Source organism: Pseudophryne corroboree, chromosome 4, assembly GCF_028390025.1.
Source record: "Pseudophryne corroboree isolate aPseCor3 chromosome 4, aPseCor3.hap2, whole genome shotgun sequence".
Lineage (NCBI taxonomy): Eukaryota > Metazoa > Chordata > Amphibia > Anura > Myobatrachidae > Pseudophryne > Pseudophryne corroboree.
The window spans coordinates 175,020,644-175,039,762 of record NC_086447.1 but is presented as its reverse complement, the minus strand read 5'-3'; the positions used below and the strand labels follow the sequence as shown (position 1 = coordinate 175,039,762).

The following is a 19,119-nucleotide window of genomic DNA, read 5'->3' as shown; positions in this document are numbered from 1 at the left end:
ATCCAGGCTGAGGCGATTGCTGGTCGCAGTATAACACCAGTATGTGTGTAAATACATTTTAGGATACCCTCCTGCTTTCTATCAGCAGGATCCTTAAGGGCGGCCATCTCAGGAGAGGATAGAGCCCCTACAAGCGTGTGAGCGCTTTATCCACCCTAGGGGGTGTTTCCCAACGCACCCTAACCTCTGGCGGGAAAGGATATAATGCCAATAACATTTTAGAAATTATCAGTTGTTATCGGGGGAAATCCACGCATCATCACACACCTCATTTAATTTCTCAGATTCAGGAAAACTACAGGTAGTTTTTCCTCACCGAACATAATACCCCTTTTTGGTGGTACTCGTATTATCAGAAATGTGTAAAACATTTTTCATTGCCTCAATCATGTAACGTGTGGCCCTACTGGAAGTCACATTTGTCTCTTCACCGTCGACACTGGAGTCAGTATCCGTGTCGGCGTCTATATCTGCCATCTGAGGTAACGGGCGCTTTATAGCCCCTGACGGCCTATGAGACGTCTGGACAGGCACAAGCTGAGTAGCCGGCTGTCTCATGTCAACCACTGTCTTTTATACAGAGCTGACACTGTCACGTAATTTCTTCCAACAGTTCATCCACTCAGGTGTCGACCCCCTAGGGGGTGACATCACTATTACAGGCAATCTGCTCCGTCTCCACATCATTTTTCTCCTCATACATGTCGACACAAAAGTACCGACATACAGCACACACACAGGGAATGCTCTGATAGAGGACAGGACCCCACTAGCCCTTTGGGGAGACAGAGGGAGAGTTTGCCAGCACACACCAGAGCGCTATATATATACAGGGATAACCTTATATAAGTGTTTTTCCCCTTATAGCTGCTGTATAGTTAATACTGCGCCTAATTTGTGCCCCCCTCTCTTTTTTAACCCTTTCTGTAGTGTAGTGACTGCAGGGGAGAGCCAGGGAGCTTCCCTCCAACGGAGCTGTGAGGGAAAATGGCGCCAGTGTGCTGAGGAGATAGGCTCCGCCCCTTTATCGGCTGCCTTATCTCCCGTTTTTTTTATGTATTTTGGCAGGGGTTAAATGCATCCATATAGCCCAGGAGCTATATGTGATGCATTTTTTGCCATCCAAGGTGTTTATTATTGCGTCTCAGGGCGCCCCCCCCAGCGCCCTGCACCCTCAGTGACCGGAGTGTGAAGTGTGCTGAGAGCAATGGCGCACAGCTGCAGTGCTGTGCGCTACCTTGTTGAAGACAGGACGTCTTCTGCCGCCGATTTTCCGGACCTCTTCTGCCTTCTGGCTCTGTAAGGGGGCTGGCGGCGCGGCTCTGGGACCCATCCAAGCTGGGCCTGTGATCGTCCCTCTGGAGCTAATGTCCAGTAGCCTAAGAAGCCCAATCCACTCTGCACGCAGGTGAGTTCGCTTCTTCTCCCCTTAGTCCCTCGATGCAGTGAGCCTGTTGCCAGCAGGTCTCACTGAAAATAAAAAACCTAAACTAAAACTTTCACTAAGAAGCTCAGGAGAGCCCCTAGTGTGCACCCTTCTCGTTCAGGCACAGAGATCTAACTGAGGCTTGGAGGAGGGTCATAGGGGGAGGAGCCAGTGCACACCAGATAGTCCTAAAGCTTTCTTTAGATGTGCCCAGTCTCCTGCGGAGCCGCTATTCCCCATGGTCCTTACGGAGTCCCCAGCATCCACTTAGGACGTTAGAGAAATATAGTTTAATATACCTCTTCCTGGAAGCGTTTCAGCTGAGACTCATAGTCTGTTGTCTTTATGAGGCTGTTTTCCTCATGTTCCGCCAGCTGTTTTGTCAGAGATTTAATCTGTGAATATATTCATTAGATAGTATTAAGGGAAGCCTAGATCTCAATCACGAGCGGGTATTAATCTGTAAGATGAATTCACAGTGACCACAACCAAATCCTGGTGGCTAATGACTGAAAATGACTTAGATCACAATGCAGGCAATTATTAAATAGCCAATGACCAATACGAAACACCAGCCTATGCCTACCACACTAGTGTAATAGGCCTGTATCTATCACAGTCCTCCAATTAAATGGTTTGCATTATTTAGATACAGACTTCTAAATAACTGTGGACAGAGCCCCCTAGAATTAAGAACTAGTGAGTTTATATATCAAGCAGTGAAGAGTGGAGAAGTGGACCAGTTGCCCATGGCAACCTATGAGCTTTGAGGTAGTATTTATCATGTACATCCTATAATAATAGGATTTTAAATACATACCGTTAAATCCTTTTCTCGTAGTCCATAAGGGATATTGGGGACACATTAGTATGATGGGTATAGACGAGGTCCCCTCTATGCCCCCTCCCACAGGCAGTTATAGGTAAAACAGTGCCCGAAGGAGAAATTACATACTTGAGAGAAGGAACAAAACAACAATAAGCGTGGTGAGATTTACACACCAGCACACCATAACATAACCAGGCCAGCAACAGCTGGCAATATAAGCAGCAACAGCTGAACAGGTAACACATAACAGAGAACCTGCAGAAAGTCACTGCACTGAGGCGGGCGCCCCCTTATGGACTACGAGAAAAGGATTTACAGGTAGGTATTTAAAATACACAGAAACAGAATTTATACACCTGGCGCCGTCACTGATTAAGTCAGAGCAGCTAATCTCGGGGATTTGATCCCAATATCCCCAAATATATAGAAATGAACAAAGAAATATGAGACTGCGCTTTGACTTAAAAATATATTTATATATTAATACATTAAAAATATACTACAATACATACCGATAAATACCGGCCAGTATCCTAATACACATATATTACATATAAAAATGTTTTAAATAGTATAACACCACTACAGCAATATATTCCAAATCGTCCGATAATAGGATAATATATTAGTAGCAGTACCGAATGAGATTTCAATTAAAAAGTAAAGCTGGAGTTAGCCTCAAAAAATAAATGAGCACACTTTGTACCACACCAAAGCTTTTCCTACGGTGTTAATGCTTTTTCCAATGGTTAGTACTGAGAGCTTAAAGATTCATGCAATAAGCACATGCATAAACTTCCATATAAGGGGTCAGTACCCAGCAGATATAATTAAAAGCACCCTGCCATGCAGTCATTGACAATGTCTCTCTAAATGATGATGTAGACAAGCAGCTGTATTAAGAGCTCAAAGTTCATGCAATAAGCACATGCATACACTCCAATGTAGGGTTAATAACCAGCAGAGATTTATAGAAAGCACCATGCAGTCACTGACAATAACTCTCCCAGTGATGTAATAATCAAACAGCTGTATTTAAAAGCTCAAAATTCATGCAATATGCACATGCAGAGATTCCAGCAGACAGGGTTAGACACCAGCAGATATATTAGAACACATTTTGCGGTGTACTCATTAACATTACCTCTCCCACTCTTATCTTTCAGCAAGCAGCTTTTATCCTAAGCTTGTCTCACTGGTAGGTATTTCTGCTAGCTCCTTCCACCAAGCAATAGGGTCTACTAATGATAGCTGTGGCCGGCCGGGTCTGGAGTTTTTGACACAGGCAGAGAATGCTGCAGTGTCTGCACTAGTGTCCTGTCCCAAACGCGTTTCTCCGCCTCCAAGTGGGTGTCGGCAGCTTCTCTAGCATCCATAAGGGATATTGGGGACACATTAGTACGATGGGGATGTCTCAAAGCTTCCAGAACGGGCGGGAACGTGCGGAGACATCTGCAGCACCGCCTGCCCAAACTGGGTATCTCTTTGGCCAGGGTATCAAACCTGTAGAACTTCACAAAGGTGTTCCTCCCCGACCAGGTAGCCGCTCGGCGTAGCCGCTCGGCACAGTTACAGGGCCGAGACACCACGGGCAGCCGCCCAGGAAGACCCCACTGATCTTGTAGAGTGGGCCTTTAGAGACTGTGGAATAGGTAAGGCTGCCAACACATAGGCCTGATGGATAGCAAGCCGAAGCCAACAATCAATGGACTGCTTCGGAGCAGGAACTGCTGTCTAGTCCTGAACTCCGCTCTGTTCTCGTAAAAGACCAAGTAAGGACTCTTACACGATAAGGCCCCCAATTCCGAGACACGCCTAGCCAAAGCCAGGGCCTGTAACATCACAGTCTTCCACGTGAGGTACTTGTCTTCCATCGTCATCAGAGGTTCAAACCAAGAGGACTGCAGAAATCGTAACACCACATCCAAATCCCAAGGTGCCGTAGGCGGCACAAACGGAGGTTGTATGTGAAGCACCTCTTGCAAGAAGGTCTGAACTTCAGGCAGCATAGCCAACTTCTTTTGGAAAAAGATTGAAAGAGCTGAAATCTGGACCGTAATGGATCCGAGACGTAAGCCTTTATCCACTCCAGCCGGTAGGAAATGAACGAATCTACCCAAGTGGAATTCGTCAGATGGAAATGTGCGTTCCTCGCACCAGGAGACATATCTACGCCAGATATTATGATAGTGTTTTGACGATATAGGTTTCCTGGCTTGCACCATAGTGGCAATGACCTTTTTGGAAAGTCCCTTGTTGTTACGATCCTGATGCTCAGGACAGGGGAGATCTTATGTTGTGAGTCCTGAGCACCAAGACGGAATGCTGGGATTGGGAAATAGGAAGGAAATAGCCCCTAGCACCCTACCTCCGTTGTCTTACCCGCGTTATCAATTCACGCCTGAACGACTACGGTTTCTTGGGCCCATGGCAGCCGCGTTTGAAGGGCGGATTAGGTCTGCCCAACTCCGATGCCCCCTCAGGTCTTAAAGAGAGACAAGGCGTGAACTGAGACAGGGTAATAACAAGGGGACCTCTAACTGAAACAACCACGCTAGGGGCTATAAACTACCTAAAAACTAAACGTATGTGCGGCACGCCGCCAAAGGAAAAAGAACTACAAAGAAACCACTGTCCACTCCCCTACACGGCACCGCCAAGTTCCGGGGAGGACAGTGAAAGCGGCATAGGCCGCAACACGCGGCAGAAGCCGCTACTCACGAAACCGGGCGAGAACCCCAGATGACAAACAGGTTCGCAAGGACTAGAAGGATTCCCAGGACCGGCTTCGGACCTCCAAAGTACCAAAGGGCAGGGAGCAAGATCCACCAAACACGACTGACAGGAACAGAATTCTGCAAGGCAGGAACAGCATACAAGAAGCTATCACCGGCTGGGCTGCAGTGTGCTGGCTCACATAAAAAGGCCCTGCTGGCCAATAACAGGAGGGCCAGCAGGACCAGCCCCCAGACCCTAATTACTAGTTGCCGTGCAGCTGCCCTGCTGCACGAGCAACCTAATTAACTATTCTTAGCAACGGGGAACGCGGTCCACCTCTGGCGTCCCCGTTGCTATGCACCCGGCGGCCCTGCACGCACGGCGTCCTGCGTTGCCAGGGACCCGGCGGCTATCGTGCGCACGGCGTCCTGGCGTTGCTAGGCGCCGTGCGGGGGACAGGGAAGGAGAGAGGCGCGGCGGCCGTGACCTCTGCTCAGTCAGGGCACGGCCGAAGACCGCCGCGCCTAACAGTACCCCCCCCCCCTTGAGGAGGGGTTAAAGAACCCCTAGAGCCAGGTTTCTGAGGAAACTCCTGAAAGAAAATCCTCTTCAGCTTGGGAGCATGTAAATCTTTATCCAACACCCAAGATCTTTCTTCAGGGCCATAACCTTTCCAGTGGACCAAAAAATAGAGCCGACCCCGAGAAAGCTTAGAATCTAAAACCTTCTCCACCAAGAACTCTTGTTGCCCCTGAACATCCACCGGAGATCTACCCTGGGAAGTCCTCCGAGGAAATCTCCTGGAAGAAAAATATTGTTTCAAAAGAGAACAGTGAAAGGTATTGCCAATTTTGAGAGATCTCGGCAAGCGTAGCCGAAAAGCAACTGGGTTGACCTTCTTAATGATAAGGAATGGTCCAATAAATTTGGGTTCCAATCTAGCCGAAGGTTGTCGGAGCTTGATGTTGCGAGTTGACAACCATACCTTATCTCCCACCTTAAAAGTGCAAGGACGTCGGAGCCTATCAGAAAATTTCTTTTCTCGGAAGGCAGCTTTTCTCAAGGCAAGGTGCACCTTTCTCCAAATTGTTCTGAGATGGGAGGTTAAGGTCAACGAGGAGACTGGAGAATGAGGAAAAAAAGAGTTGGCTCTAGGATGAAAGCCAATGACTGAAAAGAATGGGGACTCCTTGGTGGAAGAATGACAAGAGTTATTATAAGCAAATTCGGCTAAGGGAAGAAATTCAGACCAATCATTCTGGAGTTTGGCCGAATACAACCGTAAATACTGTTTTAATGACTGGTTAACTCGTTCGGTTTGTCCGTTAGATTGTGGATGGTACCCAGATGTTAAAGAGAGTTTCATATTTAATGAGGCACAAAAACGTTTCCAGAAACGAGCAATGAATTGCGGACCCCGATCAGAGACAATATCCCTGGGCAACCCATGGAGCCTGAACACATGACGGAGAAACAAGACTGCCAACCCTTGAGCAGAGGGTAATCGGGGAAGAGCAATGAAATGAGCCATCTTACTTAAACGATCTACTACCACCCAAATGACTCGAAATCCGGCTGAAAGAGGAAGGTCCACCACGAAATCCATGGATATATGTGACCATGGCCTGAGAGGAACGGCTAAAGGTACGAGTTGCCCGATCGGCAATGAACGAGGAACCTTATGCCGTGCACAAACCTGACAGGAATGGACAAATTCCCTACATCTTTAGAAAGACTAGGCCACCACACCGAGCGAGAGACTAACTCCAAGGTCTTAGTGATACCTGGATGACCAGAGACTTTGTTGTCATGAAACTCAGCTAAAACAGTGCCTCTCAGAAATTCAGGGACAAAGAGACGATCAGCAGGAGTCGGTTTAGGAGCCTGCTGTTGAAGCTGGACTAACTGAGTAAATAAATCCTGTGTGAGGCCTGCCCGGATGACAGATGATGGAACTATGGGGGTAGTAGCAGGATGGTTATTGTGAACCGGAAGAAAACAACGTGACAGGGCATCAGCTTTAGTATTTTTGGAACCGGGCCTGAAGGTGATAATAAACCTGAAACGAGTAAAAAACAATGCCCAACGTGCCTGCAGAGCATTAAGCCGTTTAGCTGACTCAATATACTGCAGGTTCTTATGGTCAGTAAACACTGTAATAGTATGCCTAGCTCCCTCCACCCAATGCCTCCACTCCTCGAAAGCCCATTTAACTGCCAGCAATTCTCGATTACCAACGTCATAGTTGGATTCTGCGGAGGAGAATTTCCTGGACATGAAGACACAAGGGTGTAATTCCTGAGACTCCGGATCTTCCTGAGATAGGATAGCCCCCACTCCAACCTCTGAGGCATCTACCTCGACTATAAAGGGGAGCTCCGGGTTAGGGTGCCTGAGAACAGGAGCCGAGACAAAGGCCTGCTTTAAGGCCCGAAAGGCAGACTCGGCTGCAGGCGACCAATTGGAAGGGTCCGCTCCTTTTTTAGTCAATGCTACTATAGGAGCGACCAAATCAGAAAAGGTATGAATGAACCGCCTATAATAGTTTGCAACCCCTAAAAAGCGCTGAATTGCTTTTAAATTTGTGGGTTGCGCCCAATTAAGGATGGCCTGGAGTTTTTTCGGTTCCATGAAAAATCCCTGGGGAGAAATAATATACCCCAAGAAGGACACTTCCGTGATGTGAAAATCACATTTCTCTAGTTTTGCGTATAAATGATTCTCCCGTAGTTTTTGAAGAACCAGACGCACATGGGTAATATGTTGTTCCATAGACTCAGAATAAATCAAAATGTCGTCTAAATAAACGACAACGAACTTTCCAAGAAAGTCACGAAGAACATCATTGATGAGGTCTTGAAATACCGCAGGAGCATTTGACAGCCCAAAGGGCATCACCAGGTATTCATAATGACCCGACTGTGTGCTGAAAGCCGTCTTCCACTCATCCCAAGATCTTATTCGGATGAGATTGTAAGCTCCTCTAAGATCGATTTTTGAGAAGATAACGGCAGAGCGTAACTGATCAAAAAGTACTGAAATCAAAGGCAAAGGGTAGGTGTTTTTAACAGAAATTTTATTCAGAGCCCGAAAATCAATACATGGTCTGAGCGACCCATCTTTTTTCTCAACAAAAAAGAATCCTGCACTCAAAGGAGATTTCGAAGGCCTAATGAAGCCTTTTTTCAGGCTTTCCTGGATATAATTATCCATAGCCGTGGTTTCTGGCCCGGAGAGGGCATATAATCTCCCCTTAGGTAAAGTGGCCCCGGGAACTAAATCTATAGCGCAGTCATAGGACCGATGGGGAGGCAGAACGTCCGCATTACCCTTGGAGAACACATCAGCAAAATCCTGATATTCCAGAGGAATAAGTTCTGGGGTAACTGCCGCAACCCGGACAGGATGGGAAATACACTCCTTAACACAAAAAGGACCCCATTGGGAAATCTCCCCAGACCGCCAATCTATAGTGGGATTATGAAAGGCAAGCCAGGGGTGACCCAAAACTACTGGAACTGCCGGACAATGTGTAAGGTAAAATTCTATTTCTTCTGAATGTAGGGCTCCCACTGTCAGCAATACTGGAGGTGTGCGGTGAGTAATAACCCTATTGGAAAGCGGACCCCCATCCAAGCCGTGCATGGTGATACGTCTATCTAAGGGTATCAGTGGAACGCCTAAAGCCTTAGCCCAAGCTAAATCCATAAAATTTCCTGCAGCTCCACTGTCGACGAAGGCCGACACCAACGAACTGAGGCTGCCAAAGGAAATCTTTACCGGAACTAATAGAGAATCATTAGAGGAGATTAACTGCAGACCCAAGTGAACCCCCTCACAATTCACTTGGTCAGAGCGTTTCCCGGCTTGTTCGGGCAGTTACGTGCGATATGTCCCTTACCACCACAATACAAACAAAGACCAGAACTTAACCTTCTGGTTCTTTCCTCTGGGGACAGCCGGGAGAGACCCATTTGCATGGGCTCCTCGACGTCCTCAGGAAAAGTATATACACATGGATTAGGCCTAAAAGTTGTTCCTCTTTCAGCCCTCCGCTCTCGGAGACGACGATCAATTTTAATAGCGAGCTCCATGAGTTTGTCTAGAGTCTCAGGAGCGGGGTACTGAAGGAGACTGTCTTTAATCACTTCCGACAGTTCGAGGCGAAACTGACTGCGCAGGGCCGGGTCATTTCAGCCACAGTCGTTCGACCAACAGCGAAATTCGGTACAATACACCTCTGCTGGATTTTTGCCTTGCTTAAGGGCTCGCAGGTGACTCTCAGCTGATGCTTCTCTATCTGGGTCGTCATATAAGAGGCCTAAGGATTTAACAAAGGCGTCTACTGATAACAAAGCAGCAGCATCCGCTCTTAGCCCAAACGCCCAGGTCTGTGGATCACCCTGAAGTAGAGACATCACAATCCCGACCCGCTGAGACTCAGTACCAGAGGAACGGGGCCTTAAACGAAAATAAAGCTTACAAGCTTCCTTAAAATTAAAAAAATCCTTTCGGTTACCCGAAAAACGGTCAGGTAAATGCATCTTTGGTTCTGGAACCATACTCGGGGAGGCTCGCAAAAGATCTTCCTGCGATCTCACCCGAAGAGTAAGGTCCTGAACCATCGGAGTTAATTCCTGTATTTGGTTAACCAAAAGCTAACTGGGGTTTGGCCCTAAACCTGCCGGATTCATGAGGCCGAATTTCTAGGCCCACCAATACAACGGAAAAAATTAAACCCCTTTTTTTTTTATGTGGGCCGGTGATAATGTTACGATCCTGATGCTCAGGACAGGGGGAGATCTTATGTAGTGAGTCCTGAGCACCAAGACTGAATGCTGGGATTGGGAAATGGGAAGGAAATAGCCCCTAGCACCCTACCTCCGTTGTCTTACCCGTGTTATCAATTCACGCCTGAACGACTATGGTTTCTTGGGCCCATAGCAGCCGCGTTTGAAGGGCGGATTAGGTCTGCCCAACTCCGATGCCCCCTCAGGTCTTAAAGAGAGACAAGGCGTGAACTGAGACAGGGTAATAACAAGGGGACCTCTAACTGAAACAACCACGCTAGGGGCTATAAACTACCTAAAAACTAAACGTATGTGCGGCACGCCGCCAAAGGAAAAAGAACTACAAAGAAACCACTGTCCACTCCCCTACACGGCACCGCCGAGTTCCGGGGAGGACAGTGAAAGCGGAAACCTCCGCAAATGCACCAATTCACAGTAAAGTAAACACTAAGCGGCATAGGCCGCAACACGCGGCAGAAGCCGCTACTCACTAAACCGGGCGAGAACCCCAGATGACAAACAGGTTCGCAAGGACTAGAAGGATTCCCAGGACCGGCTTCGGACCTCCAAGTTACCAAAGGGCAGGGAGCAAGATCCACCAAACACGGCTGACAGGAACAGAGTTCTGCAAGGCAGGAACAGCATACAAGAAGCTATCACCGGCGGGGCTGCAGTGTGCTGGCTCACATAAAAAGGCCCTGCTGGCCAATAACAGGAGGGCCAGCAGGACCAGCCCCTAGACCCTAATTACTAGTTGCCGTGCAGCTGCCCTGCTGCACGAGCAACCTAATTAACTATTCTTAGCAACGGGGAACGCGGTCCACCTGTGGCGTCCCCGTTGCTATGCACCCGGCGGCCCTGCACGCACGGCGTCCTGCGTTGCCAGGGACCCGGCGGCTATCGTGCGCACGGCGTCCTGGCGTTGCTAGGCGTCGTGCGGGGGACAGGGAAGGAGAGAGGCGCGGCGGCCGTGACCGCTGCTCAGTCAGGGCACGGCCGCAGACCGCCGTGCCTAACACTTGTGAGCAAGGATGTTCCTCTCAACTTCCATGCCGTCAAACAAAGCCGCCGTAAGTCCGGGTAGACAAACGAACCTTGCTGAAGAAAATACCTTCTTACTGGCAGAGGCCAAGGGTCTTCTATGGACATGCCCAGAAGATCCGCGTACCACCTCTGGGATCAACAGAATCGGAGGAAATACGTAGACCAGCTGGTAAGGCCAAGGCGACGTCAGTGCATCCACTGGACACGCCTGAGGGTCTCTCGTTTGCGAGCAACAGCAGCAAAGTTTCTTGTTGATGTGAGATGCCATCATGTCGATCTGGGGGCAACCCTACCTGTCGATGATCTGTTGAAACACCTGAGGATGTAGGCCCCACTCCCCTGGGTGGAGATCGTGGCGACTCTGGAAGTCTGCTTCCCAGTTGTCCACTCCCGGAATGAAGATTACAGACAGTGCTCTTGCATTTCTTTCCGCCCAGAGGAGTATTCTTGATACTTCTCACATGCAGGACCGGCTTTGTGCCCCTCCTTGTCGATTGATGTACGCCACAGCCATGATGTTGTCCAACTGTACCTGAATGCCTGATCCTGGAGCAGAAGGGAGGCCTTAATCAGAGCATTGTAGATAGCCCGAAGTTCCAGGATGTTGATCGGAAGTAGGGCCTCTTGGGCAGACCACCTGCCCTGGAAATGCACCTCCTGGGTGACAGCTCCCCATCCTCTCAGACTCGCATCCGTCCTGAGAAGGATCCAATTTTGAATCCCGAAGCTTCAACTTTCCCGGACATTGGAAGACTGCAGCCACCACAGGAGTGAAATCCTGGCCTGGGGTGACAGTTGAATCATCCGGTGCATCTGAAGATGGGAACTGGACCACTTGTTCAGGATGTCCAATTGAAAGGGCCTGGCATGGAACCTTCCATACTGAGTGGCCTCGGACGAGGCTACCATCTTTCCCAACAATCTTATGCAAATATGAATGGATACTCGAGTCGGTCGGAGAACCATGCTAACCATTTCCTGGAGAGTTCTCGCTTTGTCCTCTGGGAGGAACACTTTCTGCACTACAGTATCCAGTAGCATTCCCAGAAACAGGAGCCGCTGAGATGGCTCCAGGTGGGACTTTTGTAGATTGAGGACCCAACCGTGGTGTGACAGAAGGTGGATAGTGCGATCTATATGGAGCAGTAGAAGCTCCCTGGAACTCACTTTTATCAGGAGATGGTCCAGGTAAGGGACCACATTGACCCCCTGGACTCTGAGCTGGAACATCATTTCCACCATCACCTTCGTGAACACCCTTGGAGCTGTAGACAGGCCGAAGGGTAACGCCTGGAACTGGTAGTGATCGTTCAGCAGGGCGAACCTCAGATAGGCCTGATGAGGTGGCCAAATTGGGATATGGAGGTAGGCGTCCAGGGACACTAGGAATTCCTGTTGTTCCAGGTCTGCGATTCCATCTTGAATTTGAAAACCTTTAGATAAGGATTCAAGGACTTAAGATTCAAAATTGGCCTCACAGACTCGTCTGGTTTTGGCACTACGAACAGACTGGAGTAGTAACCTTGTCCTTGCTGTTGCAGGGGTACTGGAACAATGACTTGGGACTGAACCAACTTTGTGATGGCCAGTAGTAGCATAACATGCATATTTTCCAAAGCTGGTAAGCTTGATTTCAAAAATCGTTGGGGAAGAGCACCGTCGAACTCCAACTTGTAACCCTGAGAAATAAGGTCCCTTACCCAGGCGTCCTGGCAGGAACTTTCCCAGACGTGGCTGAAGTGACGTAACCGAGATCCCACCTCGAGATTCTCCCGGGGTGGGCGGACATCGTCATGTTAAGGTTTTTGCGGAAGCTGAACTGGTGCTCTGCTCCTGAGAGCAGGCAACGGCTGGTTTCTTAGGTTTACCTCTGGTGCCTCTAGCTGCATTGTATGCACCTCTGGATCTAGATCGAAATCTGGTGGACCGGAAGGACTGAGTAGACGGTCCCGGGAAGGTAGCTGTAACAAGGGGAACCCCCCGAGGGAAAAAACGTGGATTTCCCAGCAGTAACTTTGGAGATCCATGCGTCCAATTCGCCTCCAAAGAGTCATTCACCTGTAAAGGGAAGAAATTCCACATTGCACACCCAGTTGAAGAATTTTAAAGTGCACTGGCTCCTTTGGACCCAGTCTATACCCATCATACTAATGTGTCCCCAATATCCCTTATGGATGCTAGAGAAAGGATAGTTTGAAGCTGACTGGTTGATATACTTCTCCACCTGTCCGCTAGAGAATTTGATTAACTTCTCCATTCTTTTCACCACTTGATACATCAACCTCTACATTATATGTTGCAGGATCACCGTTAGGCTATGATCTATTGGGCTACATAACCCATTTGCTTACCTAATTAAATTCAAACTGTTGATTCTATTTCAACTGGGCAGATACCTTGCCTTTGTGTAACATACACTATAAGACTGGCCACTACTGATCTAGGTCAGCTGAAATCCCATATCCACAGTGTATATAGACCAGCCAAGGTATAAAAGCACAATACTAGGTGGGACCTAGAGCTTTTGTACACACCTGGGAACGAGCTACTACACTGTAGTCACAGCTCCTGTGAGGTAGTTACACTCTTGCTGGCCATAGACACACACTCTGCAGGCCACCATGGATAAGAAAGCACACTTTCCTCTTTACTTCCTGCTTACAGTTTATGGAGTTCAATACCAAATTTGTTATATAGGGGAACATAGTAACAATGGGGTAAATGTATGAAGCAGTGATAAGAGCGGAGAAGTGAGCCAGTGAAGTAGTTGCCCATGGCAAGCAATCAGCACTGAAGTAAAATTTATAATTTGCATACTATATAATTATACAGAGCAGCTGATTTGTTGCCATGGGCACCTTGTCCACTTTTATCCCATTTACCCAAATGTTACCTGTCTTCTGTGAGTCTCATATCTAAACTGTATCATGCACTGTATGTAGTGGGGAAATGCTCGCTCATTGCCATCCCTGGGCACAAACAGAGTGCATTATGCTGAATCCAACCATCTACTAGATTATTATTATTATGAGTAATAGCGTCCAGTCTAAAACAGCTGATCCGTTAATTATATAATTTTCCCTTAGGTTTTAGAACACCGGAATACACAGATGATAAAGTGGTGCCCTGTATGGCGCCTCCTTGCACTTTCCCCTGTCTGTGACATGGGAGTGCCTACCTCCTGATTCAGCCATTCTTCTCGTGTTCTGGCAGAACTGAGCTCCTGGTCCCGGAGTTGCAGCAGAGTGTTCAGCGTCTGAGTATGGGCTTCCCACTCCGTCTTCTTGTGATCCAACATGATATCGATCTGCTTCATGAGTTCTTGTAGCTCCAATTCACAGGAACCATAGATTGTTCTGTCAGAGACAGAGATGTGAGTAATCACTGAACATCATTTACAAAACACCTTGGGTTTACACTAATCTGTGTAACGGTGCACCTGGCACATTTCTAGGCGTAGTTACCCTGCTGTCAGCAGACACACCTACAAATGACAAATGCTCCTGGGTGTACGGAAAAGCTCAAAAAGAAAAAGAAACACACTGGTTGGTCACAACTTCGATGGTGTCGCAACTTATCGATTATCGGAAGACTGCGCGCGCATTTGTGGTCGCTTTGGGGGAGGTAATGGGAGTGTCTATAAAAAAGCAGGAGCATCGTAACTATTATCGGGACGTCTCACTGCGTGGCTGCGATCTCGTATGCATAAAACATGGGGCCAGCGTCGCAGTTCCTGCAACCATTCTGCATGCTCATGGAGGCACTTAGGGAGTCGCTGTTCCTTACAGCTGCGTCACAGTTGTGACAGAGTACGCAGTTGCAGAGCAAGTTGCGATGGCTTTGGTGAGTGTCTCTCTTCACTTGTGGGTGGCTGCTTCACTTGCGTTGCCTCGCAGTTCTGTCACTACAAAACATTGCTGCAGCATCACCATTGCGCCCGCATCTGAATCAGGCTCACTGTGCACATATGTAAATGTCACAACATAACCCCCCTCTTGCCACTACACCTGCATTATCTTAAACTTGCCCATTTTCTCAGTTTAGCCTCCTTCATGGCTTAAATTACCTGTAAGAGTGAGGGGACATTGGAGCAGTCTATGATACATCTGTCTCCCTTGTGAGAGTTTGAAGCTTTGGGGGTAACATACTTTTTTTTTTTCAAGTTGCTACATAAGGTGATGATAACAGTGCCGAACATTGGGGAGATTATATATATATATATATATATATATATAAACTTCCAACGGCGGCACTCCGGACAGGTAAATAAATCTCAAATAGACTGCATCTCTTTGCAACGTTTCAGCTCCTTTATTGAGCTTTATTATGTTACCTGCTTGAAAAAAGCTCAATAAAGAAGCTGAAACGTTGCAAAGAGATGCAGTCTATTTGAGATTTATTTACCTGTCCGGAGTGCCGCCGTTGGAAGTTTGTATGAGACACGCCATTTGACATGATCTCTGGAGGGCACCCGGCAAAGTTACAAGTCTGTTCTCGTGGAGTGCCGTATTTTGGGATACATACATATATACATATATATATAATGATCAAGGTTCTTTAATGCGCTGATATTGTATAATGTGGTATGGTCTAGCAACAATAATTGATTACAATGATTTTCCAACCAATATTACTGTCTCAGGCAGCTTCCCCCCAAAAAAGGCCCCTTGCCTATGTGGCCCTAAAAGAGCAAAATAAAAATGTGTTGTTTTTTTTGAGGAGCAATAATAAAATGTTTCACCCTGGGGGTTTTATTATTGCAACAAAAAGTGAACTGGGCTTGCAAGCCCCCTGATTGTTCATATTTTTCTGGTAGAAAATGTATATGTTAATAAAAAAAAAAAATGAATAAAAAGTTTTTATATATTGAGTGTATCTGTATATGAGGTCATAATAGTTTATCCTCTGTTCACATGACATGTAAAAAAACCTTTTATTGAATGAGAGCACTCCTCAAAAAAAACATATATATATATATATATATATGGCATTAGAAATAAAATCTGGTTTCTGTTCTGCTCCGCAAAACTAGTACCTCCGGTGTGTATACTTCTTACTTAGGGGGAGATGTATCAAGCCTTCTGGGGGAGAAGTTGCTCATAGCAACCGATCACTTTCTAGCTTTCATTTTATTGAATGTGCTTAATTAAATGAGAGCAATAAGCTGACTGGTTGCAGTGGGCAACTTCAACGCTTGTCCACTTTAGCGGGATTGATAAATCTTTCTTTTAGCAAGGAACAACCGCACTCCTCCCAACTACCACATTGTACAGTGCAATGGCCCTCATTCCGAGTTGTTCGCTCGCAAGCTGCTTTTAGCAGCATTGCACACGCTAAGCCGCCGCCTACTGGGAGTGAATCTTAGCTTAGCAAAATTGTGAACGAAAGATTCTCAAAATTGCGAATAGAAATTTCTAAGCAGTTTCTGAGTAGCTTGACACTTACTCTGCCACTGCGATCAGTTTAGTCAGTTTCGTTCCTGGTTTGACGTCACAAACACACCTAGCGTTCACCCAGACACTCCCCCGTTTCTCCAGCCACTCCCGCATTTTTCCCAGAAACGGCAGCGTTTTTTCACACACTCCCATAAAACGGCCAGTTTACGCCCAGAAACACCCACTTCCTGTCAATCACACTCCGATCACCAGAACGAAGAAAAAACCTTGTAATGCCGTGAGTAAAATACCAATCTTCTTAGCAAATTTACTTGGCGCAGCGCGAACATTGCGCATGCGTAGTTTGCGGAAAATCGCTGCGATGCGATGAAAAAGAACGAGCGAACAACTCGGAATGAGGGCCTATGTATGCTCCTGCGCTCTGACGTGAATTTAGGAGCAAATGAGCAAACGCAGGTGCTGGGTGCAACCACAGACAACTCTGAGCTGTTCCTCTGCCATTTTACAAATCTACATAAGTTTCAGTTTGTGCCAGGCAGGAACAAGGTGGATATAAACATTGCTCACAGAACAATATTATACCGGCAGGTAATATGACAAGAATGTATTCATAACAGAAGTAAACACCAATATATAGGTGACAGCTAATGGAAAGAGACACAGACAGATTAGCTAAATAATCACTTCTCACCCTATCTTCTCGTTCTTCTGCATTTCTTGTAACAAAGCCTCCATCCTGAGGACCGAGACACCTCCAATAACAAAATATATAATATGTAATCAGTATAACTGAAATTAAAGTTCTAGGTTTATTGTCACGTCACCCCAAGTACTGTGTATTGAACAGTGATACTTAGGGTTTTTTATTATTATTAGGAAAAATTTCTAGACAATAATCTTATTTGTTTGCATAGATGACAGATGAATCTTTAGCTGTAAATTAATATTGTACTATAACCTGGGAGGATGCACACAGTACAATATAACCACCCACTGGAGACTGGAAAGAGAACATGCTATTCCATAGGTTAGACAGTTGTGGTGATCCAGCGAGTGTGGTACTACTACTCCCAACATGCCATGTCTGCTGGATGCAGGTATCCATGCTGAGCTGTAGTTCCTCAGTAACGGGAAAAACAAGTTATTTTTAAACCTGATTTATACTATAACATAAGCACACTTATGTTACAGTACTGTATAAGTGTACTGATATTATACTTTATCATAGGACCTGGTTAATCTAAGTGATGCATTCAGTAAAAGATACCAGTGTTATTTATTTCAGCTGAGGTTATGAATTTACTGAATGAATGGAAATGAAAACGTTGCAGTATAAAAAGTATCACAGGGCGCCTTCCAGAGCCAGAACTAAACTGATGTTTCCGCAATATAGCACTTACCGGGAAATACCGGAACAGACCCGAGAAAACCTTCAGCCTTCCCGGTAATGCTAATATTGTTGTGCTGTTTGAAAAATTGTAGCTCAAACTACAGGAGGTGGCTGTATTTTCAGGTCTGGACAAAACTAACAGCAGCCATTTGCACGGAGACCGATCCTACTAAACAGGGGCCTCTGCTTCACGCAAATATGGCGCCTGAAGGGGAGACAGAGAGATAAGTGCTGGTCGAGCTCTTGTGCCCGCAACGGCAACTATGAATAAGGGGGGGAGTCTGCTTGCTGAGGGCGGGGTGAGAGGCGGACGTTCTCCCTCACTGCGGTACGCGCGCACAACGAACGAAGCATAGGGGTATTATCAAAACGGACAGATGCATGCCCCCCATCGATGGTGACCCTCAATGAAGAAATTAGAGGGAACCATTGATGGTTAGAAACCTTGATGGCATCTTCCATCGATGGTTCCAACTATCGAATAAAGCCTTGCTTGTGTGAAACAGTGGCGTTTCTAGAAAGCTGGCAGCGCTGTAGGTCTAGATACTAGGGTGGTCATTCCGAGTTCGCTTGCTAGCAGTTTTTAGCAGTCATGCAAACACTATGCCGCCTCCCACTGGGAGTGTATTTTAGCTTGTGCGAACGAAAAGGATCGCAGAGCGGCTACAACGTTTTTTCTGCTGCGGGGTACACTGGGCTCCACAAGGAAAGACATAAGGGTGTAGAGTAGGATCTTGATCCGAGGCACCAACAGGCTCAAAAGCTTTGACTGTTCCCAGAATGTACAGCGCCGCCTCCTCTATAACCCCGCCTCCCTGCACAGGAGCTCAGTTTTGTAGTTGGTGCCGCAGATAGCAGGCACATAACAGAGGGGCTGCTCTGGGCAGCCCTGAGAAGAGCTTTTTGAGAAGAAAAGTGAAGACTACAAGGGCTGCAGCAGTGTGTACATGTCTAGTGACATTCACTGCTGCAGCTCCATCTCTCCCCAGCGGCGCTGTACACTCCCGAGCCCTGGTTGCCGGGTAACTACAGCAGGAGGCTCCGGTTTTCTTCTAAAGTCAGGCACACACGACGGGGGCTCTCCGGGATCGCGTGGCCGCGCTTCGGGAGGTGGTGAGTGGGTCCCGCTCGCGGGACCCGTACTTTATTGCAATCCGGCGTGGTCAGTGGGAGGCGGGCCGCGCGTGCTGGCGGTGGACACTGTGGCAGTACAGGCGATCCCACTAGATCACCAGGGCATGGGCGCAGGGTTGATTCTATATCGGAGTGGGAGAAGGGACCTTCTGATGTACCTAGGGGAGGAGACCCGTCACCAGGGGAGGAGCTACGGCCGAACAAGGTACCCGAAAAGTACCCTCGCTGGGCTTGCTTCGCTCGCCACGCTTCGGGCACGGTGGCTCGCTCCGCTCCGCACGCCACCTAATTACTAAAGGTAATAGTTGGTGGCATGGATACTAGAGCAACTGTCCCGCTGGTGTAGCTCCTCCCCCTTGTGTCGTGGCTCCTCCCTCTGACTGAAAAGGTCC

The 19,119-nt window shown here is 47.4% G+C and overlaps 1 protein-coding gene across 2 annotated transcripts in view; it reads right to left on the bottom strand.

Annotated features, from left to right (window-relative positions):
- CEP63 (centrosomal protein 63) overlaps positions 1-17,984 on the bottom strand; it is a 117,769-nt gene extending 99,785 nt beyond the window's left edge. Inside the window, exons 1-4 of one of the 2 annotated variants that reach the window (XM_063915558.1) lie at positions 17,604-17,984; positions 16,895-16,955; positions 13,986-14,163; positions 1,726-1,821 (exon numbers count right to left, since the gene is read on the bottom strand). In XM_063915558.1, coding sequence (XP_063771628.1) covers positions 1,726-1,821; positions 13,986-14,163; positions 16,895-16,938 — 318 coding nt within the window. In that variant the 5' untranslated portion in view covers positions 16,939-16,955; positions 17,604-17,984. The remainder of the gene's footprint in view (positions 1-1,725; positions 1,822-13,985; positions 14,164-16,894; positions 16,956-17,603) is intronic. The other variant, XM_063915559.1, reaches the window with a different exon arrangement.
- Positions 17,985-19,119: the final 1,135 nt, after the last annotated feature.